General features: G+C 50.4%; 1 protein-coding gene and 1 long non-coding RNA gene across 2 annotated transcripts; both read left to right on the top strand.

Moving 5' to 3' along the window:
• The first annotated feature begins 2718 nt into the window (after positions 1 to 2718).
• On the top strand, positions 2719 to 3998 carry LOC147958292 (uncharacterized). Its single transcript, XM_087537091.1, has 2 exons — positions 2719 to 3501; positions 3609 to 3998. The coding sequence occupies exons 1-2, from the start codon at positions 2832 to 2834 to the stop codon at positions 3611 to 3613; spliced, it is 675 nt and encodes a 224-aa protein (XP_087393217.1). The 5' UTR covers positions 2719 to 2831; the 3' UTR covers positions 3614 to 3998.
• A 13831-nt stretch (positions 3999 to 17829) lies between these two features.
• On the top strand, positions 17830 to 18368 carry LOC147958291 (uncharacterized). The gene is made up of 3 exons (XR_015610994.1): positions 17830 to 18069; positions 18205 to 18245; positions 18350 to 18368. It is a non-coding gene; the product is annotated as an uncharacterized LOC147958291 (long non-coding RNA).
• The last annotated feature ends 2259 nt before the right edge of the window (positions 18369 to 20627 follow it).

The raw sequence follows: 20627 nt of genomic DNA, 5'->3' as shown, positions 1-20627 counted from the left end.
GATCCGGTGAAAGCGAAGCGCACTCTGGCTGCCCTGAAAAACCAGCAAAGTCTCCGCCGAAAGGCAACTATGACCACATTATTTCAAAGTCATTTGTCGAAGCGGAGCGGTTGGGAAGTACTGTCAGTGATCAAAGGTGAAAAGAACGACGAGCTGGGGAAAAAATTCCCCATCTCGGCGAGCAAGCGAACCAATTGTGCCCCCCGCTCAACGTGCCTACTAATGATCCGAGGATGGCGCCCGGTTATAGCAATCTTGGAGATTACCTGCCCGACAATGTACATTATGAGTTCTTGGAGGTGGAGGAACACAAATACGAGTACGGGAAGCCTCTCATCAAAGATGAAAGATCTCTAACAACGATGATGCGAAGATTCCATGATTGGTATATGAAAACCTGCGAAGAGTCTGGGAGGAGGAATACTTTGACGCTGAGAGTTAGAGAGGAGCATGACCTCGTTGGAATTGAACTGTTGAATGTTCCATTTGAGGAGTTCTTCTAGTTTTTCAATCAAAAGGCCCTCGATAAAGCAACGGTCACTTGCTACCGTCTGTAAGTAGTACTACTTCTGTCATTAAGTCTCTCTATATAGGTCAACTCTTTCATTACATGTATTTATAATTATCCTCACTATATTATGCAGATTGAAGATCGCCGAATTGAAGAAAAGACAAATCGGTGATATTGGGTTCATTAACACAAATCTCATAGATGCAACTGAGGTCAAATATCGTCCGAAGATACCGAGGCCAACTTGCTACGATCATTGGTAATAAATGAAAACAAAGATATAATACTCTTTCCTTACAACTTCAAGTGAGTGTTATTGTCTTGTGCATATTCGGTTTCCCTTATTAGTCCAGGTTATAGTAATGTAATTGATGAGTTATGCATGCGTGCGCAGGTTCCACTATGTATTCCTAGAGATTAAGCTTGAGTAGGGACTAGTAACCGTCTTAGACTCGAGACGAAAAGATCCCCAGGACTATGCGGACATGACTCAAATGCTCGAGAAGTAAGTTAAATCGATCATTATCCACCATATTAGCAACTTTGTTCATTTCCTGATATCAAGTAATTGTTTTCTTTGTCTGGCAGGGTTTGGAGAAAAATTACCAAAAAAGCTCCGGGACTGCCGAAGAAGCTGCAATTTAGACACCCGAAAGTAAGTACTGTAGTAACATGTTCCACACACCTCCTAGTGATTCAAGCGCTAGTTTCATCAATACCATTTGACATGCTTGCTTATCAGTTTGATTGACCTCTATTTCTTGTAAAGTGGTTGTGGCAGGAACAAGGGAATGATTTTTGTGGATACTACGTTTGCGAGTCCATCCGCCACACGACCTGTGAACGGGGCTACTCTGATGAACAATATGAAGTGCGTAAGCAATAATATTCACAATTTTATTTTATTACCATCATTTGCGTTGAGTTTCATTTATTCATATATATATATGTATGTATTGACCCCTTTGTTCAAATCGGATGCGGGATGATCGAACTCCTAGCACCAGATCGTATGCGAGCAATTCAAGAGGAATTGGCGGCATTCTTCCTTGACCACGTGATTGCTGAAGACGGAGAATACTATGTGGACCCTGTGTTAATATATAATTAGGACATTAATTACATTATAAGAGATAATTATTGTATATATGTAGCCGGTAGTGTCGGATAGATATACGAGAACTTGTTGTTCGACCAATCTCTCGGAGAAGGAGAGGTGGTCGATATCACTTCTCTCTGTATGCATATGTTCATGACGATCTTCTGTTTCCTTCATTTGCTTACTAGCTAGCGTGTCTAGTCCTCTCTATATATATGTATATATAGCGTTGACCAAGCACGGACATAAGAGAGGACACTTCTCTCTATTAATTAGCTAGCTAACACAATACTATATGAAACACCTAAATTAAACCCCCAACACCCCCCTTTTAAAAAAACAAAAACCCCAGCCCCTGAAATGCTGACGCGTGGATGCCTATTGGTCCCGGTTGGTGCCACCAACCGGGACCAAAGGCCCTCCTGCCTGGGTTCGGCGCACCGGCCACATGGAGGCCCATCTGTCCCGGTTCGTGTAAGAACCGGGACTAAAGGGTTAGAACATTAGCAACGACCTTTTAGTCCCGGTTCACAAACCGGGACAAAAGACCCTTACCAACCGGGACGAATGGGGTTTTTTCTACTAGTGCATGGCAAAATGACACTCCTAATTAAAATAGCACAACGGGGAGGAAGGAAGCTGCTTGATGGATTGGGTCTGAATCGGCCGACGAGTAGTGTATGGGGTACGTTGGAGCTTGTGTTACTATACTCAGCTGCTTGCCGAGCTTTGAGCCGCGTCGTGGGTGGTTGGCTGCCGCGGCAAAGGCAACGTTGACGATCAACGACGCCGCCTCGGGTCAAGGCGCCGAAACTGCGGGTTCACACAACGTTCTGGGCTCTGGCCAAGCAGCCAAGTGTTCTCTAGTGGAGTAATCCAAATCCATGTTGGCTTGTGGGAAAGTATTCTAATGATCCATCACTGGCAACTGGGCAGGTAAGGGATCATCCGTGACCGTGATCTAGTCCTGATCTCGTCGATTCATGGGCCATAGGCTAATAGATATGTGCCGTCCAAAACAATATGATATGACGAACGAACTGGCTCAATTTGGTCAAGCGGCGTGGTGAAGGGCGACGGTCGACCCTATAAATCCGTGCACCGGAGGCGTTCCTCATCATTCAACACTCTTGTAAAGCGCCACCACTCACTTTGCAGAAATACTATCGTCTCACGATTACCTTACGATCGACCTTAGCTAAGTACTGCTCGAGTAGTACGATGCCAGGAGGAGATGAGCCAGTTTTCGGAGGTAGGGAGGCGTTTGCAGGTGCAGGCAAGGGAGGGAATGGTGGTGCTGCTGGGCGAGCGATCGGAGGTAGGGGAGGGAATGGTGTTGGGTCCAGGGGACCTGCAGCCGTGGGTGCAGGCGTAGGAGGACAGTACCAGTTCCAAGTAGGAGGTGGCGGAGCCAGGCCAGCTGCAGGCGGAGGAGCAGCCAGACGACAGTTCCCGGTGGGCGGGTACGGTGGCGGAGCCAGGCCAGTGGCAGGCGGAGGAGGGTTTGTAGGTGCGGGCGGAGGACAGTTCCCGGCGGGAGGGAGCGGTGGTGGACGCATGGGAGCTGCAGCCGTGAGAGCGTTCGCAGGTGCCCTCGGAGGACCGATCCCAGCAGGATTGTTGTACGGTGGTGGAGTCCAGGGAGCTGGAGCCGTGGGAGAGTTTGGAGCGGCTAGGGGAGGAGGGTTCAGAAGGAACGCCGATGATATTCTGCCCGCTGTGTTCTACCGAGGAATTATGCGAGGGTCGGAGATTTGTGGCGTGGTCCGCCGGTGGAGTCCAACACTCAGGCGACCACTGGGTCTGGGACTGGCAGCAGGCCAACCTCTACTACGACGAACTCACAATCTTTTTCTGCAGCTCAGGCGTCGAATTCACAATCACAAACAAGGTTTGCTCATCATTCCCTACCTTCCTTTGAGGATCAGCATCCCTCTCTGTCTCTTTTCTTGCTATTTTACACTTAGCTTTATCTGTCCAATCGTTGTGCGTTGATAGCGTGAATTATGACAAGACGAACCCCTATCGGCAGCTGCTTCAACTGCACCAGCCCAACCCTCCTCCGCAGCTGACACCACGGCGGCAACAACGGTCTGCTCGTGCTCTGGCTTCTCTATTTTCTTTCAGAATGCTCTGCTGTAGGTTAATTTTCTAGACGTTTAGCTTGAGCGTTGTCTAACTTTCTATCCTGTCATGCTGCGTGAATTAGTTGAACACAGTGACAACGATGCCGTGAACCGGGAGCTAAATGCAGCGCGTGGCCGACGATAAGGACCAAGACAGGAAAGCAATGCAAACATGGCGCCAAGAGACTAAACAATGTATCTTTGTGTATCTGTTTGATGCGACATTATTTGAGTTAATAAAAGGGGAAAAACTTATCTTCAACCGGCTGATGCGCGCGAGAGCGTCCGCCGCTTGCGTAGCCGTTAGATCAATCCTGATCAAGCAGCCACGTTGGCAACAAGGTAGTCCGGCACGATGAGTCGTTTTCTTGCAATAAGGGTTTGTTTCAGTTGATTTCTGCAACACAGGACTAGTTTCAGAAAGAAAGGAAAAACGATTCAGTGGTGAAGGTTTTTTTCTGCAACTGGAGTCTTGTTTCAAAAGATTTCTGCAACATATCTATTGTTTCAGAAAGAAAGGAATTGTTTCTATTGTGAATGTTTTTTTTCTGCAACAAGGGTCTTGTTTCAGAAACATAGCCCGAGTTGCAGCGCCGCACGAGCGCCCGACGATAGAGAGTAAGTGGTCAGATATTGCAACATGAGGCATGTTTTGGAAACATAGCTCTGGTTGCAAAAAACGCCGAAGAAGCGTCGGGTGTGAGAGGTCGCCGCCGTCGTGCTCGATTGGAGCTAGCAACTGCTCGCGGGGCTGAGACGGAGGAGGAGCAGCAACTCCGGCGAGCACGGCAAGGACTACTTCCCTGGTGCGCCGGTGGCAGCGATTGGGCGGTGGTGGCGACTGCCACCGCGCTGGGCAAAGCTGTGGCAGGACGACGGTGAGGGGATTCTGTTTCCGAAACTGAGCGGCTGTTGCAGGAAGTAGGGAGATGGTCACGCGCGTGCGATGATTAGATCAGATGGCTGTCAGGGCGCTCATCCAATGGTGCTCCATGCGGCGGATGTTTTTAATACATCCGCCGGGAGACGCGTAGCGGTGCCCTAATAAAAGTGCTCTTTATCATAAAAAATATATGTACCCAGTGGTGTAGGACAGATATTTCCTTTTGTCTTGCGGTGTGCGTGGAGAGCGTTTAATCTGTACACTTAGTTCGGCTTTTAATTAGTCCATACACTACTACCTGTAATGGTTTTTATCAACTAGTAAATATAAAAAGAAATGAGGGCAGCTTCAAAACCCTTAAAGCTCCGACATATGTTTGAATTGTGGTGTCCGGATCACTTTTGTCAACTTTTGTAATCCAATGGAGCCCCCCTATTGGTTTGCGGAGTGGTTCGGACATCATTTTCCCCGCAAACCGGAACCTAATTGGGGGAGCTTTGTGAATGTCCGGACATCCACTTGACCAAGAAAAAGCCCCACACCGCCCTCCTCTCTTTTCTCTCTCCCCTCCCAATCACACACCACACCCACATATCCACCACATGCATAGTCCTCCCTCTTCTTTCTCCTCCTAACCGGACAAAGGATTTTTTTGTGATTAAGGGCTGGAGGGCTCCCTCCGGCATCATGTCCACGGATCACGCCCGGGTGAAAAAAAGAGGACAATTGTGGTGTCCGTTTAGGGACTAGCGTTGGAGATGCCCTAAGGAATCATGTGTGTCCTTGCTTTGTTGTTCTTTGATCTCTGCAAAAGGGAACAAGAGTCCGGGTTGCACCTTTTCGGTAAGTGTCGGTGTTAGAAATATGCCCTAGAGGCAATAATAAAATGGTTATTATTATATTTCCTTGTCCGTGATAATTGTCTATTGTTCATGCTATAATTGTGTTATCCGGAAATCGTAATACATGTGTGAATATATAGACCACAACATGTCCCTAGTAAGCCTCTAGTTGACTAGCTCGTTGATCAATAGATGGCTACGGTTTCCTGACCATGGACATTGGATGTCATTGATAACGGGATCACATCATTAGGAGAATGATGTGATGGACAAGACCCAATCCTAAGCATAGCACAAGATCGTGTAGTTCGTTTGCTAGAGCTTTTCTAAGTGTTAAGTATCATTTCCTTAGACCATGAGATTGTGCAACTCCGGGATACCGTAGGAGTGCTTTGGGTGTGCCAAACGTCACAACGTAACTGAGTGGCTATAAAGGTACACTACAGGTATCTCCGAAAGTGTCTGTTGGGTTGGCATGAATCGAGACTGGGATTTGTCACTCCATATGACGGAGAGGTATCTCTGGGCCCACTCGGTAATGCATCATCATAATGAGCTCAGTGTAACTAAATAGTTGGTCACGGGATGATGTTTTACGAAACGAGTAAAGTGACTTGCCGGTAACGAGATGGAACAAGGGATTGGGATACCGACAATCGAATATCGGGCAAGTAACGTACCAAATGACAAAGGAAATTGGATACGGGATTGATTGAATCCTTGACATCGTGGTTCATCCGATCAGATCATCGTGGAACATGTGGGAGCCAACATGGGTATCCAGATCCTGCTGTTGGTTATTGACCGGAGAGTCGTCTCGGTCATGTCTGCATGTCTCCCGAACCCGTAGGGTCTACACACTTAAGGTTCAGTGACGCTAGGGTTGTAGAGATATTAGTATGCGGTAACCCGAAAGTTGTTCGGAGTTCCGGATGAGATCCCGGACGTCACGAGGAGTTCCGAAATGGTCCGGAGGTGAAGATTTATATATAGGAAGTCCAGTTTCGGCCATCGGGAAGGTTTCGGGGGTAATCGGTATTGTACCGGGACCACCGGAAGGGTCCTGGGGGTCCATCGGGTGGGGCCACCTATCCCGGAGGGCCCCATGGGCTGAAGTGGGGTTGAAACCAGCCCCTGGTGGGCTGGTGTGCCCCCCATGGGCCTCCCCCTGCGCCTAGGGTTGGAAACCCTAGGGGTGGGGGGCGCCCCACTTGGCTTGGGGGGCAAGTCCCCTTGGCCGCCGCCCCCCCTTGGAGATCCCATCTCCTAGGGCCGGCGCCCCCCTAGGGGCCCTATATATAGTGGGGGAAGGGAGGGCAGCCGCACCAAGTCCCTGGCCCCTCCCTCTCCCCCCGTAACACCTCTCTCTCTCGTTGGAGCTTGGCGAAGCTCTGCCGAGATCACCGCTGTTTCCACCACCACGCCGTCGTGCTGCTGGATCACCATCAACCTCTCCTTCCCCTTGCTGGATCAAGAAGGAGGACACGTCTTCCCAACCGTACGTGTGTTGAACGCGGAGGTGCCGTCCGCTCGGCACTTGGTCATCGGTGATTTGGATCACGACGAGAACTGAGGGAGTCCTGGATTAGGGGGTGTTCGGGTAGCCAGACTATACCTTCAGCCGAACTCCAGGACTATGAAGATACAAGATTGAAGACTCCGTCCCGTGTCCGGATGGGACTTTCCTTGGCGTGGAAGGCAAGCTTGGCGATGCGGATATTCAAGATCTCCTACTATTGTAACCGACTTTGTGTAACCCTAACCCTCTTCGCTGTCTATATAAACCGGAGGGTTTTAGTCCGTAGGACAACTTCATCATACAACAATCATACCATAGGCTAGCTTTTAGGGTTTAGCCTCCTTGATCTCGTGGTAGACCTACTCTTGTACTACCCATATCATCAATATTAATCAAGCAGGACGTAGGGTTTTACCTCCATCCAGAGGGCTCGAACCTGGGTAAAACATTGTGTCCCTTGTCTCCTGTTACCATCCGGCCTAGACGCACAGTTCGGGACCCCCTACCCGAGATCCGCCGGTTTTGACACCGACATTGGTGCTTTCATTGAGAGTTCCTCTGTGTCATCACTTTCAGGCCCGATGGCTTCTTCAATCATCAACCACGATGCAGTCCAGGGTGAGAGTTTTCTCCCCAGACAGATCTTCGTCTTCGGCGGCTTCGCACTGCGGGCCAACTCGCTTGGTCACCTTGAGCAGATCGAAAGTTACGCCCCTGGCCATCAGGTCAGGTTTGGAGGCCTAAACTACACGCCTGACATCCGCGGGGACTTGATCTTCGACGGATTCGAGCCACAGCCAAGCGTGCCGCATTGTCTCGATGGGCATGATATAGCTCTGCCGCCGAACAGCGCCTTGGAGGCCGCACACGCATCGGTTCCAACCATTGATTCGAAACCCACTGCGCCAATCGAGGATCAGCGGTTGGACGCTGCCTCAGGGCCTGCGATCTCAGAGGCAATCGAGCCGAACTCCAGCCCCGCACTCCGCATGGCCTGTGACTCCGAGGAGCCGGATTCCTCTCCAAACTCCGAGCCCCCCGCGCCCCCGCCGATCGAATCCGATTGGGCGCCGATAATGGAGTTCACCGCCGTGGACATCTTTCAGCACTCGCCCTTCGGCGACATCCTGAATTCTCTAAAGTCTCTCTCTTTATCAGGAGAGCCCTAGCCGGACTACGGTCAGCAAGGTTGGGATATGGACGATGAAGAAATTCAAAACCCACCCACCACCCACTTCGTAGCCACTGTCGACGACTTAACCGACATGCTTGACTTCGACTCCGAAGACATCAACGGCATGGACGGCGATGCAGGAGACGAACAAGAACCAGCACCTGTAGGGCGTTGGAAGGCCACCTCGTCATATGACATATATATGGTGGACACTCCAAAGGATGGAGATGGCGATGGAACAGCGGTGAACGATACCTCTAAGAAACAGCCCAAGCGCCGGCGTCAGCGGCGCCGCTCTAAATCCCGCCAAAGCAAAAACGGTGATTCCGGCACGGGAGATAACACTACTACGGATAGCGCCGAAGAACACCCCCTCCAGCAAAATTCGGCACAGGAGGACAGAGAAGCCAGCCCTCACGAGAGGGCGGCGGACCAAGAGGTTGAGGACGATAATTATACGCCTCCCTCCGAAGACGAGGCAAGCCTCGACGACGACGAGTTTGTCGTGCCAGAGGATCTTGCCGAACAAGAGCGTTTTAAACGCAGGCTCATGGCCACGGCAAGCAGCCTCAAGAAAAAGCGGCAACAGCTTAGAGCTGATCAGGATTTGCTAGCTGACAGATGGACTGAAGTCCTTGCGGCCGAAGAGTATGAACTCGAACACCCCTCCACGAGTTACCCAAAGCGCAGGCTGCTACCCCGACTAGAGGAGGACGCACCTACATCACCAGTGCATGACATGGCCGACCGGCCACCTCGTGGCCGCGACAGAGAGGCCTCTTGGCCCTCCACTCAAGCCATGCCCCGGCACCGTGTCAAGCATACTAAGGCACGGGAAAATGCGCCCGACCTGCGCGACATCCTGGAGGACAAGGCAAGGCAAACAAGATCGATCTACGGATCGCGCAGGCGCCCCACGGCATGTGACGGTGATCGTCACTCCGGACGCAATGAATCCGGCCGGGTCGAACTCAATAGACAAAGCTCCTTCAAGCTGCGTCGTGATATAGCCCAATACAGAGGCGCCGCACACCCACTATGCTTCACAGATGAAGTAATGGATCATAAAATCCCTGAGGGCTTCAAACCCGTAAACATCAAATCGTACGATGGCACAACAGATCCTGCGGTAGGATCGAGGATTATCTCCTTCATATCCACATGGCCCGCGGCGATGATCTACATGTCATCAAATACCTCCCACTCAAACTTAAGGGACCGGCCCGACATTGGCTTAACAGCTTGCCAGCATACTCAATCGGTTCTTGGGAGGACCTGGAAGCCGCATTCCTTGACAACTTCCAGGGCACTTATGTGCGACCACCGGACGCCGATGACCTAAGCCACATAATTCAGCAGCCAGAAGAATCGGCCAGGCAATTCTGGACACGGTTCCTAACAAAGAAAAACCAGATAGTTGACTGTCCGGACGCAGAGGCCTTAGCAGCCTTCAAGCATAATATCTGTGACGAGTGGCTGGCCCGGCACCTGGGACAGGAAAAGCCGAAATCTATGGCAACCCTCACGACACTCATGACCCGCTTTTGCGCGGGAGAAGACAACTGGCTAGCTCGCAGTAACAACTTAACCAAGAACACTGGTAATTCGAATACCAAGGACAAAAGTGACAGGTCGCGTCGGAACAAACAAAAGCGCCGCGTTAACAGCGACAACAACGAGGATGTGGCAGTTAATGCCGGATTCCGAGGCTACAAATCCGGTCAACGGAAACAGCCATTCAAAAGAAAAACTCAGGGCCCGTCCAGTTTGGACCGAATACTCGACCGCTTGTGCCAGATACATGGCACCCCCGAAAAGCCAGCCAATCACACCAACAGGGATTGTCGGGTGTTCAAGCAGGCAGGCAAGTTAAGAGCCGAAAACAAAGACAAGGGGCTGCATAGTGACGACGAGGAGGAGCCCAGGCCGGCGAACAACAGTGGACAGAAGGGTTTCCCCTGCAAGTGCGGACGGTGAACATGATATACGCAACCCACATCACCAAGAGGGAGCGGAAGCGTGCGTTACGGGACGTATATGCGATGGAGCCGGTCGCCCTAAAGTTCAACCCATGGTCCTCCTGCCCGATCACCTTTGATCGAAGGGACCACCCCACTAGCATCCGTCATGGCGGCTTCGCCGCATTGGTTCTAGACCCAATCATTAATGGATTTCATATCACAAGAGTCCTCATGGATGGCGGCGGCGGCCTGAACCTACTTTACCAGGATACAATGCGAAAGATGGGCATAGATCCCTCGAGGATCAAGCCCACCAAAACGACCTTTAAAGGCGTCATACCAGGTGTAGAAGCCAACTGTACAGGCTCAGTTACACTGGAAGTGGTCTTCGGATCTCCGGATAACTTCCGAAGCGAGGAGTTAATCTTCGACATAGTCCCGTTCCGTAGTGGTTATCACGCACTGCTCGGGCGAACCGCATTCGCAAAATTCAACGCGATACCGCACTATCCATACCTCAAGCTCAAGATGCCAGGCCCTAGAGGAGTAATCACGGTCAATGGGAACACTGAACGCTCCCTCCGAATGGAGGAGCACACGGCAGCGCTCGCAGCATAAGTACAAAGCAGCCTTTCTAGGCAGTTCCCCAGTTCGGCCTCCAAAAAGCCGGACACTGTCAAGCGTGCCCGGAGTACCCTACAACAAGACCGCCTGGCACATTCCGAGCTAGCGTAGCAATGCGGCCCCAACCCTAGCCCTCGCGATATAGCGAAACTAGCGCTTCGTGTACATAATTACGCCCTTGAAATACCATGGGCACAGGGGAAGGGGCACTATCATGGCACGCCCGAAATACGGCTTAAACTGCACCAGGGGCTGCCGGATTCCTTCTTTTTTCTCTTACTCTCAGGACTTCATACTTCGGATGACCCGTTTGGCAATTCAACTGCCGCACAAACGATGCAAGATCCAGGGAAGCAGACGAGCCACGCTGCATTATGGAACTCCCAAGTGGTCTCTATCGCGAGCAGTATACCTGTTTTTTAATATAATTCCGCGGCCTGCCCCTGGCCAGGACATGTTAAATAGTCCAATTTATTTTGCTTATCGCACTATTTGTATCGTTCCGCTTTCATAGCAGCCTTTCTATAAACAATGCATAGCTTTTTGTCTATTTTTTGCATTACCCTCTTTTTATATATATGTTTATTAATAACATGCTGCATCCGTACACTATGGTACGGCAAAATACGCCAGGGGCTTCAGTACCCATCAATATGGCGTGAGAAGTCCATCCACTTTCACAAGTGCGGCACCCCGAACTTATAGCACTATTGCATCGGCTCCGAATCATGATTTGGGTCAATAGTTGGGTTTGCCCGGCTCCTATGTTTTGGTGCCTTACGTTCTGCTATATCGGCTAAGGTAGCACTAGAAGAACCACTGCGATTGTGCCCCAGTTGAGCTAGGCTGAGCACCTCAGTGGAGAAAGCTAAAACTGACTGTCATGATGAGATGAGAGACCGGTCGCTGTTCGAGAGGTTTTTCGAGTCCTTAAAGGCTTATGCCGCTTCAAGCGAGGAACCAGCTTTGTCCGGCCAAGGCGTGGATAGCACCCCGAACTCGGTCTTCCGAATACTAGGGGCTTCGCCGAAATTTAAAATTATAGAGTTCTATGGCTAAGTGAGAGTGTTCAAGCATTATAGTCTGATTGCCTTGTTCGTTGTGCTGACTGCCTCCCTCGACGGACCCAATCATGGGAAAAAGAGCGCTCGGGTTTATCCTGAACACCCCAGCACTAGTGGCATGGGGACAGAAGCCGACGACTGGCCATCTCTCCATTTTTTGATGAACGGCCGCACAGAAAGTAATATTTTAAATTCAAGCATTGCTTAGCGCATATGAACAAGTTTTCAGCGCCACATGATAACACGAGCGAGTTCATTCAAAAATTACATCCTTGATACATTCATCCGCCACAAGGCGGGCACCAGCAAGAACATTCTTGTAATAGTTCTCGGGCTTGCGATGCTCCTTCCCCGGTGGCGGCCCGTCCTTCACAAGCTTCTCACCGTCCAGCTTACCCCAGTGCACCTTTGCACGGGCAAGGGCCCTACGGGCACCTTCGATGCAGACGGGGCGCTTGATGACCTCGAGCCTTGGACAAGCCTCCACCAGCCGCCGCACCAGTCCAAAGTAGCTCCCAGGCAGGGCCTCTCCAGGCCACAGCCGAACTATGAAGCCCTTCAGGGCCTGTTCGGCCGCCTTGTGGAGCTCGGCCAGCTGCTTCAGCTGGTCGCTCAAGGGCACAGGATGTCCAGCCTCAGCGTACTGAGACCAGAACACCTTCTCCGTCGAGCTGCCTTCCTCGACTCGGTATAATGCAGCGGCATCGGATACGCTGCAGGGAAGATCTGCGAATGCCCCTGGAGGGTTCCGGATTCGGGTAAGTAACAAGTAGTTTACTTTTATATGTCTGCTTTGCATATAGAATGCCTTACCCGCTGCTATCTTTTTCACCGCATCCAATTCCTGGAGGGCCTTCTGGGCTTCGGCCTTGGCAGATTTGGCAGTTTTAAGGGCCGCAGCAAGCTCGGACGCTCGCGTCTTCGAGTCGAGCTCCAAACTCTCATGTTTTTGCATGAGAACCTGAAGCTCTTGCCGCACCTTGCCGACCTGCGCCTCAAATTTCTCCCACTCGGCGCGCTCCGTGGCCGCTTTCTTCTCGGCCTCGGACAGGGCCTGCTTGAGGGTCGCCACCTCAGTTGTGGCCCCTACAATAAGCAGTATACTCCTGTCATTTTTTGCAATTGCGCCTTCCTATAGGCATTTTTTCTATAAGGTATCTCTTACCTTCTTTCTCCTCGAGCTGCCGTTTGGCAAGGCCGAGCTCTTGCTCGGTCCGCTCGAGGCCCTGCTTCAGGGCACCCACCTCCGCAGTCAGTGCGACGGTGGCCAGCAGCGAAACCTGCATACGTATATTGACTCCTTTTTTAGTTAGACTCCTACGATATTTAATAGATCCTCTATTCGTCTTTTCTTTCCGAACGCCAAACAGAGCATCAGGGGCTACTGTCTATATGGTAATATTTTTACATATTTTTACTTACCTCGAAGCCTGTTAGAAGGCTAGCACAAGCTTCATTCAGTCCGCTTTTGGCGGACCAAACCTTCTGGACCACCGTACTCATGATGGCACGGTGCTCCTCGTCGCTGGAGGCGCCCTTAAGCTCCTCCAGCAGATTGTATGGCGCTTCCGGTTGGACGGAGGACGCCGGCTCAGTAGGCTTGCTCCTCTTGGCAGGAGTTCGCCTACCGCGGTCCGGAACCGTTGGTGATTCCAGCGCAGTGTCCGGCTTAAAGCCGGACTTGGAGCCTAGGGGGGTCTTGTCCCCTTCACTCCTGGAGTCCGGGAGGTCGCCTCGCAGCTCCTCCTGGACCACCTCCTCTCGCCCTGGAGCTTGTCGCGACGCCACTTCGGCGTCATCCGCTGCACAGGGGGAAGCAGCGGGCGGAACTGAATTCACGTCCGATGAATCCAGGGAGCCGCTCGACGACTCGTCAAGCCCGTCCTTGGGCGGACTGCATGATTATATCCGACGTTAGGGAAAGTTGTGCAACAAATGGAATATCACGAGTTACTCTGGTATCCGAACACTTACGATCTCGCCGGACGCTTGGCCCTGTCCGGCCACTCCTCTTCGTCCTCGTCGGCGTCGGGGACGTACTCCGGCGGAGGGGTTTTCCTCTTTTTGGACCCCTCGGCTTCCCCTACTAGGGCGGCCTTCCTCTACTCTCCTCCCCCCGCTGGAGGGGAAGAGGTTTCTTCTTCGTCCTCCTCGTTTTCAGGGGAGGAGTGCGTCTCGGACTCGTCGGACGACGAGTCCGACACCACCATATGCCGGGAACTCTTTCGAGTCCCCGTGGCCTTCTTCTTCTTGGCCCTCTTCTCCGGCACCACATAAGGTGCCGGAACCAGCAGCTTCTCTAGGAGAGCAGGGGCTGGGTCTTCGGGCAAGGGAGCCGGACAGTTAATCTGTTCGGACTTCTCCCGCCAATCCTGTCAAAGGTGAGGGAGTTTAGATCCCGCATAGAGTCAAACTATGAAAAAACTTAACATCCTGTAAAGGATGGAAATATCTTACCTCGCCAGTAGGACGCTGCGAGCTGAATCCGCGGTCTTCGGAGGCGGATGTGGGAGCCTCGGCGCCTTTGGTTAGCCCCCTCCAAACATCTTCGTACGTCGTGTCGAAGAGCCTGCTCAGAGTGCGGTGCTACGCCGGGTTGAACTCCCACAAATTGAAGTCCCGTTCTTGACACGGAAGGATCCGGCGGACGAGCATGACCTGGATTACGTTGACAAGCTTGAGATGCTTGTTCACCAGGGACTAGATGCATTTTTGCAGTCCGGTCAACTCTTCTTCGTCGCCCCATGACAAGCTCGTCTCCTTCCAGGACGTGAGCCGCGTAGGGGGTCCGGATCGGAATTCAGGGGCTGCGATCCACCTCGGATCGCGTGGCTCGGTGATGTAAAACCACCCTGACTGCCACCCCTTCAAGGTCTCCACAAAGGAGCCCTCGAGCCATAGGACGTTGGCAATTTTGCCCGCCATGGCACCTCGGCACTCCGCCTGGTTGCCACGCACCACCTTTGGCTTGACGTTGAAGGTCTTGAGCCAGAGGCCGAAATGGGGGCAAATGCAGAGGAAAGCCTCGCACACGACGATAAACGCCGAGATATTGAGGATGAAGTTCGGGGCCAGATCGTGGAAATCTAGGCCATAGTAGAACATGAGCCCGCGGACAAATGGGTGGAGAGGAAAACCCAGTCCGCGGAGGAAGTGGGGAAGAAATACTACCCTCTCATGGGGCCTTGGGGTGGGGAGAATCTGCCCCTCCTCAGGAAGCCGGTGCGCGATGTCTTTGGACAAGTATCCGGCCTTCCTTAACTTTTTGACATGGCCCTCCGTGACGGAGGAGACCATCCACTTGCCTCCCGCTCCAGACATTGTTGGAGAGGGTTGAGGTAGGAAGTGCGGGCTCGGGCGCTGGAGCTCGGGTGCGCAGAAGATGGATAGGCAAAGGAGGAAGAAGGCGTAGGTAAAAAGGTGGATCCTTATCCCCTTATATGGGCGGATGCGACTATGCGTCCCCACCAGCCTAGTAAAACTCGCTTGCCTCCCAAGCGCCGTGATAAGTGGCGCGGTTGGGTTACCCACGTCCGTATTAACGAGAATCCTGTAAACAAAGGGGACACGATCTCTGCTTTGACAAGACGTGCCAAGGAAACCGCCTCGCAAAACATACTGAGGTGGAGAAGTGAAAACGATTCGAATAAAGGCTTGGCCGTAGTGTGATGTCACGCTGCGGAATACGTCAGCAGATTAGATTGGTGTTAATATTACTCTCTCTATGGCAATACGTGGAAGCTTATTTTGCAGAGCCGGACACTACTCTTGGTGTTTACAAAACTTTTATGAAGAATTTGGAGGAGGAACCCGCCTTGCAATGCCGAAGAAAATCTACGCGCCGGACTCGTCGTAATTGAAGCCTGGTTCAGGGGCTACTGAGGGAGTCCTGGATTAGGGGGTGTTCGGGTAGCCGTACTATACCTTCAGCCGAACTCCAGGACTATGAAGATACAAGATTGAAGACTCCGTCCCGTGTCCGGATGGGACTTTCCTTGGCGTGGAAGGCAAGCTTGGCGATGCAGATATTCAAGATCTCCTACTATTGTAACCAACTTTGTGTAACCCTAACCATTTTCGGTGTCTATATAAACCGGAGGGTTTTAGTCCGTAGGACAACTTCATCATACAACAATCATACCATAGGCTAGCTTTTAGGGTTTAGCCTCCTTGATCTCGTGGTAGACCTACTCTTGTACTACCCATATCATCAATATTAATCAAGTAGGACGTAGGGTTTTACCTCCATTAAGAGGGCCCGAACCTGGGTAAAACATTGTGTCCCTTGTCTCCTGTTACCATCCGGCCTAGACGCACAGTTCGGGACCCCCTACCCGAGATCCGCCGGTTTTGACACCGACAGCCTCCCTCACAATGCTCATCATCTTGAAATACTACAATGATATAACTTTGATCTCCTCTTTCTTCAAATGGACCAAAGCAATCTATCTAACACATTAGCAGACGAATATTTTTATGCGCATGCATGCAAAAAATGTTTTCAAAACTAGCATTTTTTGCGGGTTTCAAAACTAGCATTATCGGAGCGTTGATTTTGTTTTGTTTTGGCCGCAACTTGCACGAATGATATTTCGTGATGAAATTTTTTAAGGATGGAAAACATTTGTCAAAGTTTACCACAAAAAAATTCAGAATTTTTTGAATTTGTTTACTAGTTTTTTTTATTTACTGTTTATTAACAAGCATTTGAGCTCGGGAGCAGATACTCCACGTCTGGCTCTTTCTTTCTTCTTCCTAGAGGTTTCTACCTCCTCTAATTGTTCAAATTGCAAATTCAGTCAACTTACGTGTAGTTATTGAGTGAAACAAGAGATCACATGTGTTCATGCCAAGGCTTAAAATTTCCTCGAAATCTCCCGAAATTTCCGGTGGCCAAATTTTTGCCTTTGGTTCAAAAAAATTCATTTGGTTTGAATTCCTATGTAAAATAGAATATGGATCGTTTTGAATAAACATGGGTTTTAGTAGCACAGCGGTAGGACAGTTTTCTTCCAATTGTTAGGTTGAGACTTCGTATCATGTTGCACTAGCATTATTTTAAGTTTTTGCACTGAAAATACTTTTTTGGCAAAAAAATTAATATGTGCTAGCCAAGAGTCAAACGGACTAACGATCAGGTTACATATGCAGTTCAATTAACTTTGTGCTACATTTTCTTTTATCTAGATGTTTAAATTTAAAATTATTCAAATATAAACAAAACATTCGGTAATTTGTTTGAAACAATTTTTTCGCAATTTCAAAAATTTGTCCATTTCGAGTGTGAATGAAGTTTTTGCCACTTCGAAATTGTAAACAAGCTGGTAGTGGCTTGGTGCAATTAGCGAATGCGTGTGCATGGCACGTTCAGTCATGTCAAGATGCCATTGTTGATTTGTTGGCATAGCGCCGTGTGTACGGCCGGGGCACCTATGTGTGTTGGCGTGTTGCTAGTCTTGTTGCCTGCATGGAGTTTGTATGTATCAGCTGCATGCAGTGCCCTAGCTTTGCGCAGACCAAACCTGCGGAAAAGAAGCAGGAGCAATCAGCGGGGCTTGCGTCCTCCCTCCTAAAATACCAGTATACCATAGCCCGGCGGGGAAGGAGGAGGAGGGAAGCTACCCGGTGGCCTGGTCTCGTTGGCCAACGAGTAGACTAATGGACTACGCAGGAGGCGGTTGACTCGCCGAGCTGTGAGCCGCGTCGTGGGTGGGGGTGGCTGCCGCGCGCGGCGAGGAAGCAAAGCATTGACAATGGCGCTCCGTCGGGTGAAGTCGCTGCAAGTATTTCACACCGCGTTCTGGCCGACCTGGCCTCAGGCCAAACCGCCAGAGTGCTCTAGTTGGTTAGTTTCGGCTTGTGGGAAGTATTCTATTCGATCAATGGAGCAGGTGGGCAGGCAGGCAAGCAATCATCCATGTACGCCGTGCTCCAGGTCATGCATCATCTCGTCGACTAGCTAGCTCATGGCCAACCACCCGAACCATAGAATATGACGAACGAACCGAGCGGCTCCGCCCGGTCAAGCGGCCGGGCGACGAGCGAGAGCATATAAATCCGTCCACCGGCAGCCGAGTGCCATCACACACACTCAGCTTGCGCAAGCACCATTATCGCACCCACGGTTTCAGTTAGCTCTCGGCCTTATCTACGCACGCTAAGATGGGAAAAGGGTCCGGTGATGGAAAGGCCACCTCGGGTTGGGGACGGTTCAAACGTGCAGTGGGCATGGAAACGTTCGAAGGGGAAGAGGATCGACGCCGCAGGTCCGTTCATGATCCCACAACTATCTGTGATGCGATCTATATCCTCTTCCCTCCTTCCTTTGAGGATCGATATCTGCATCTTCCTTTACTTGGTATTAGTTTTCTCTAATTGGATTATCCATCTATCCTATCAAGGTACAACGAGAGGGTAGGGAGGGATGGCTCAAGATACAAGGGTATGCTCATGCTCTGGCTTCTCTATTTTTCTCGACAATATGCTCTGCAGCTTCCTTTTCTTGAACCTTGTCTAACTTTCTTCTATCCTATTCCTATCACGCAGCATCAAATACAGTGACCCCGGTGCCATCACTCAGGTTGTCGATTTTGCCTGTGCGGTGCCGATGATGGTACAGGCGGTTGCGGCGAAAACAATAGAGTTGGCTAAGGCGAAAATGGAAGAAGTGGCTAAAAATAGACGGAGTTAAGTTATACTCCCTCCGTCCCATAATATAAAAACGTTTTTGATACTATATTATTATCAAAAATGTTTTTATATTATGGGACAAGGTAGTACCTACCTACTTGGGCTTTAAAAAAAGTGATATCTACTACGCCGTGCGGGCCAAATGTTTCCCGGTTTCCCAGTTGTTCCGTGGAGTGCGTCCAGTCCGTGGACTAAGAAAAAGGAGAAAAACGTTACTAAAAAAAAGGAGAAAAACAAGAACGTAGGGAAAATTTCTACCGCTGCAAGCTTTTAATTCGTCCGTAGACTAATCCAGCTACGGTGTAACCTTTTATACCAAAGAAATGGGAAGGAATAAAGAAGAGTAATGCCGCATTGCTCTTCGCCTTGTTCGTGGCGTTTCCTTCTGAACACTAGGGCATGTTTGGTCGGAGTCTACCAATGTGACACTTATTTCGGCCAAATATGTGGCAAGCCACAACTTTTGTTGCGAGTAAATTGTTGCCATATGGTAAGAAACCTTCCTTCTGGCATGTGGGGTGGGAGAGAACCAACCTGTGACCTGTGATTGAATGGTTGGAAGAATAATGATATCCCTAGCCCATTAGGGCTCAAGTTCCGATGCTCACGTTATTCTGGATTTATTTTAGGATTTCCGACGATGTCGGTTTAGTGAATGGAGACATTACCGTCGACTACGAGTTGTCTGTGATGACTTCGTTAATCTCAAAATGATATGTCGACTCAGTCTCTCAGAAATGCTAATAGGGTAGGGTGTTCGTGTGTGCTTTTATAGAGGTGAGTGTACGCGCGTATATATGATCGCATATGTCTCAAAAAATATAACATATGAGGTGGGATGCTAAAAAGTTATGGCATGCCACAAAATGAGGCAATGAAACAAACGAAAACTCGCAGGTGCACGCAGATGCCTGTGCACACCTCTGCCTAGATGTGTCGATCACCCGATTGCCGGATGGGCATGGGTGGCTCATGTTCAAAGCCAAACTGGCTGAAGCCGATAAACCCACCCATCGACTTACACGTACGGGATCAACAACTTTGCGGATCGCCTAGTGTCGTGGAATTGTCACGGCAGATGTTCTAGTGAAAGGACTTAGTCGTGGAGCCATCGCAACTAGGAAGTTTAAAGGGGTTAATCGGGACAAAGGACACGAGAGGTTTATACTGGTTTGGCCCTTTGCGGTGAAGGTAAAGCCTAGTCCAGTTGTTGTGGTATTGCTAGGTTTCAATGACCAAGGAGCGAAATACACTAGCTTGGCTCTCGATCTGTTGTTTCTTGCCCTAAGCCGCCGCCAGGTCGTCCCCTTATATACACGGGTTGACGCCTGGTGGCCTACAGAGTCCCGGCCAGCTCATACAACGTGTCCGGCTCGGTGACTTCTTTTACATGCCTTACTTTACAAGTCTTATTCATACATGGCGGTTTACACTTACGGGCCTTAAGCCACCTCTGGGCTTGGGCCTATTACAATCTTTATCATGAACCGTCGCCTTGTATACTCGTCGGACTTCTTTTAAGTAACCCGCCATGGTGATTGACCTGGCCCATCCTGGGCGGGTCATACCTGGTAGTTATATCCTCGACATTAGGCCCCAGGTTGATTTGAACTTTGTTCTTGTCAATCTCCAACACTTAGACGAAATCCATCTTCTGCAGTTTGTAAAGCTTTGGAACCCGTCATGACGTTATCTTCAGAAAATTGGGAAACCCACCACGACGTCATCTGTAACGGATCTTTATCTTAAATGGTTTCCGAAAATCAAGGTGTCCATTTAGCTGGATAATTATTACTTTTAGCCTTCCTCGATTTTCACGCCTACATGTTCACCTATCTCCTTATAAATAGGCACGGCCGGTCCTTCCTCTTTCTTCTTCTTCCTTCTTTCGCCACCTCTCTGCCGTTTGAGCTCCGCCGCCACCGCAGCGTTGTTCGTCGTCCTCAACTTTGGCCGCTGCATCACCCTGAACTCGTCCAGAGAACGGCGGCGATCCTCCGCAGTAGATCTGCACCCGTAAGCTCTTGCTTTCTCACATCCCAGATCTGCATTAGGGTTCACGAGTTTCTTTCTTGTGTTCTTCGATGTTCATCGCAGATTCCTTGCAGTTTCTCCACCGCACCCTCCTTTGATC

This window comes from Triticum urartu, chromosome 7A (genome assembly GCF_056163025.1).
Source record: "Triticum urartu cultivar PI428250 chromosome 7A, HENAU_Tu73, whole genome shotgun sequence".
Lineage (NCBI taxonomy): Eukaryota > Viridiplantae > Streptophyta > Magnoliopsida > Poales > Poaceae > Triticum > Triticum urartu.
The sequence above is the reverse complement of the archived record's forward strand: the minus strand, read 5'-3'. Positions and strand labels throughout refer to the sequence as shown.

Coding starts and splice junctions, on each gene's coding strand:
- LOC147958292 (XM_087537091.1), top strand. CDS start 2,832: ATGCCAGGAGGAGATGAGCCAGTTTTCGGAGGTAGGGAGGCGTTTGCA.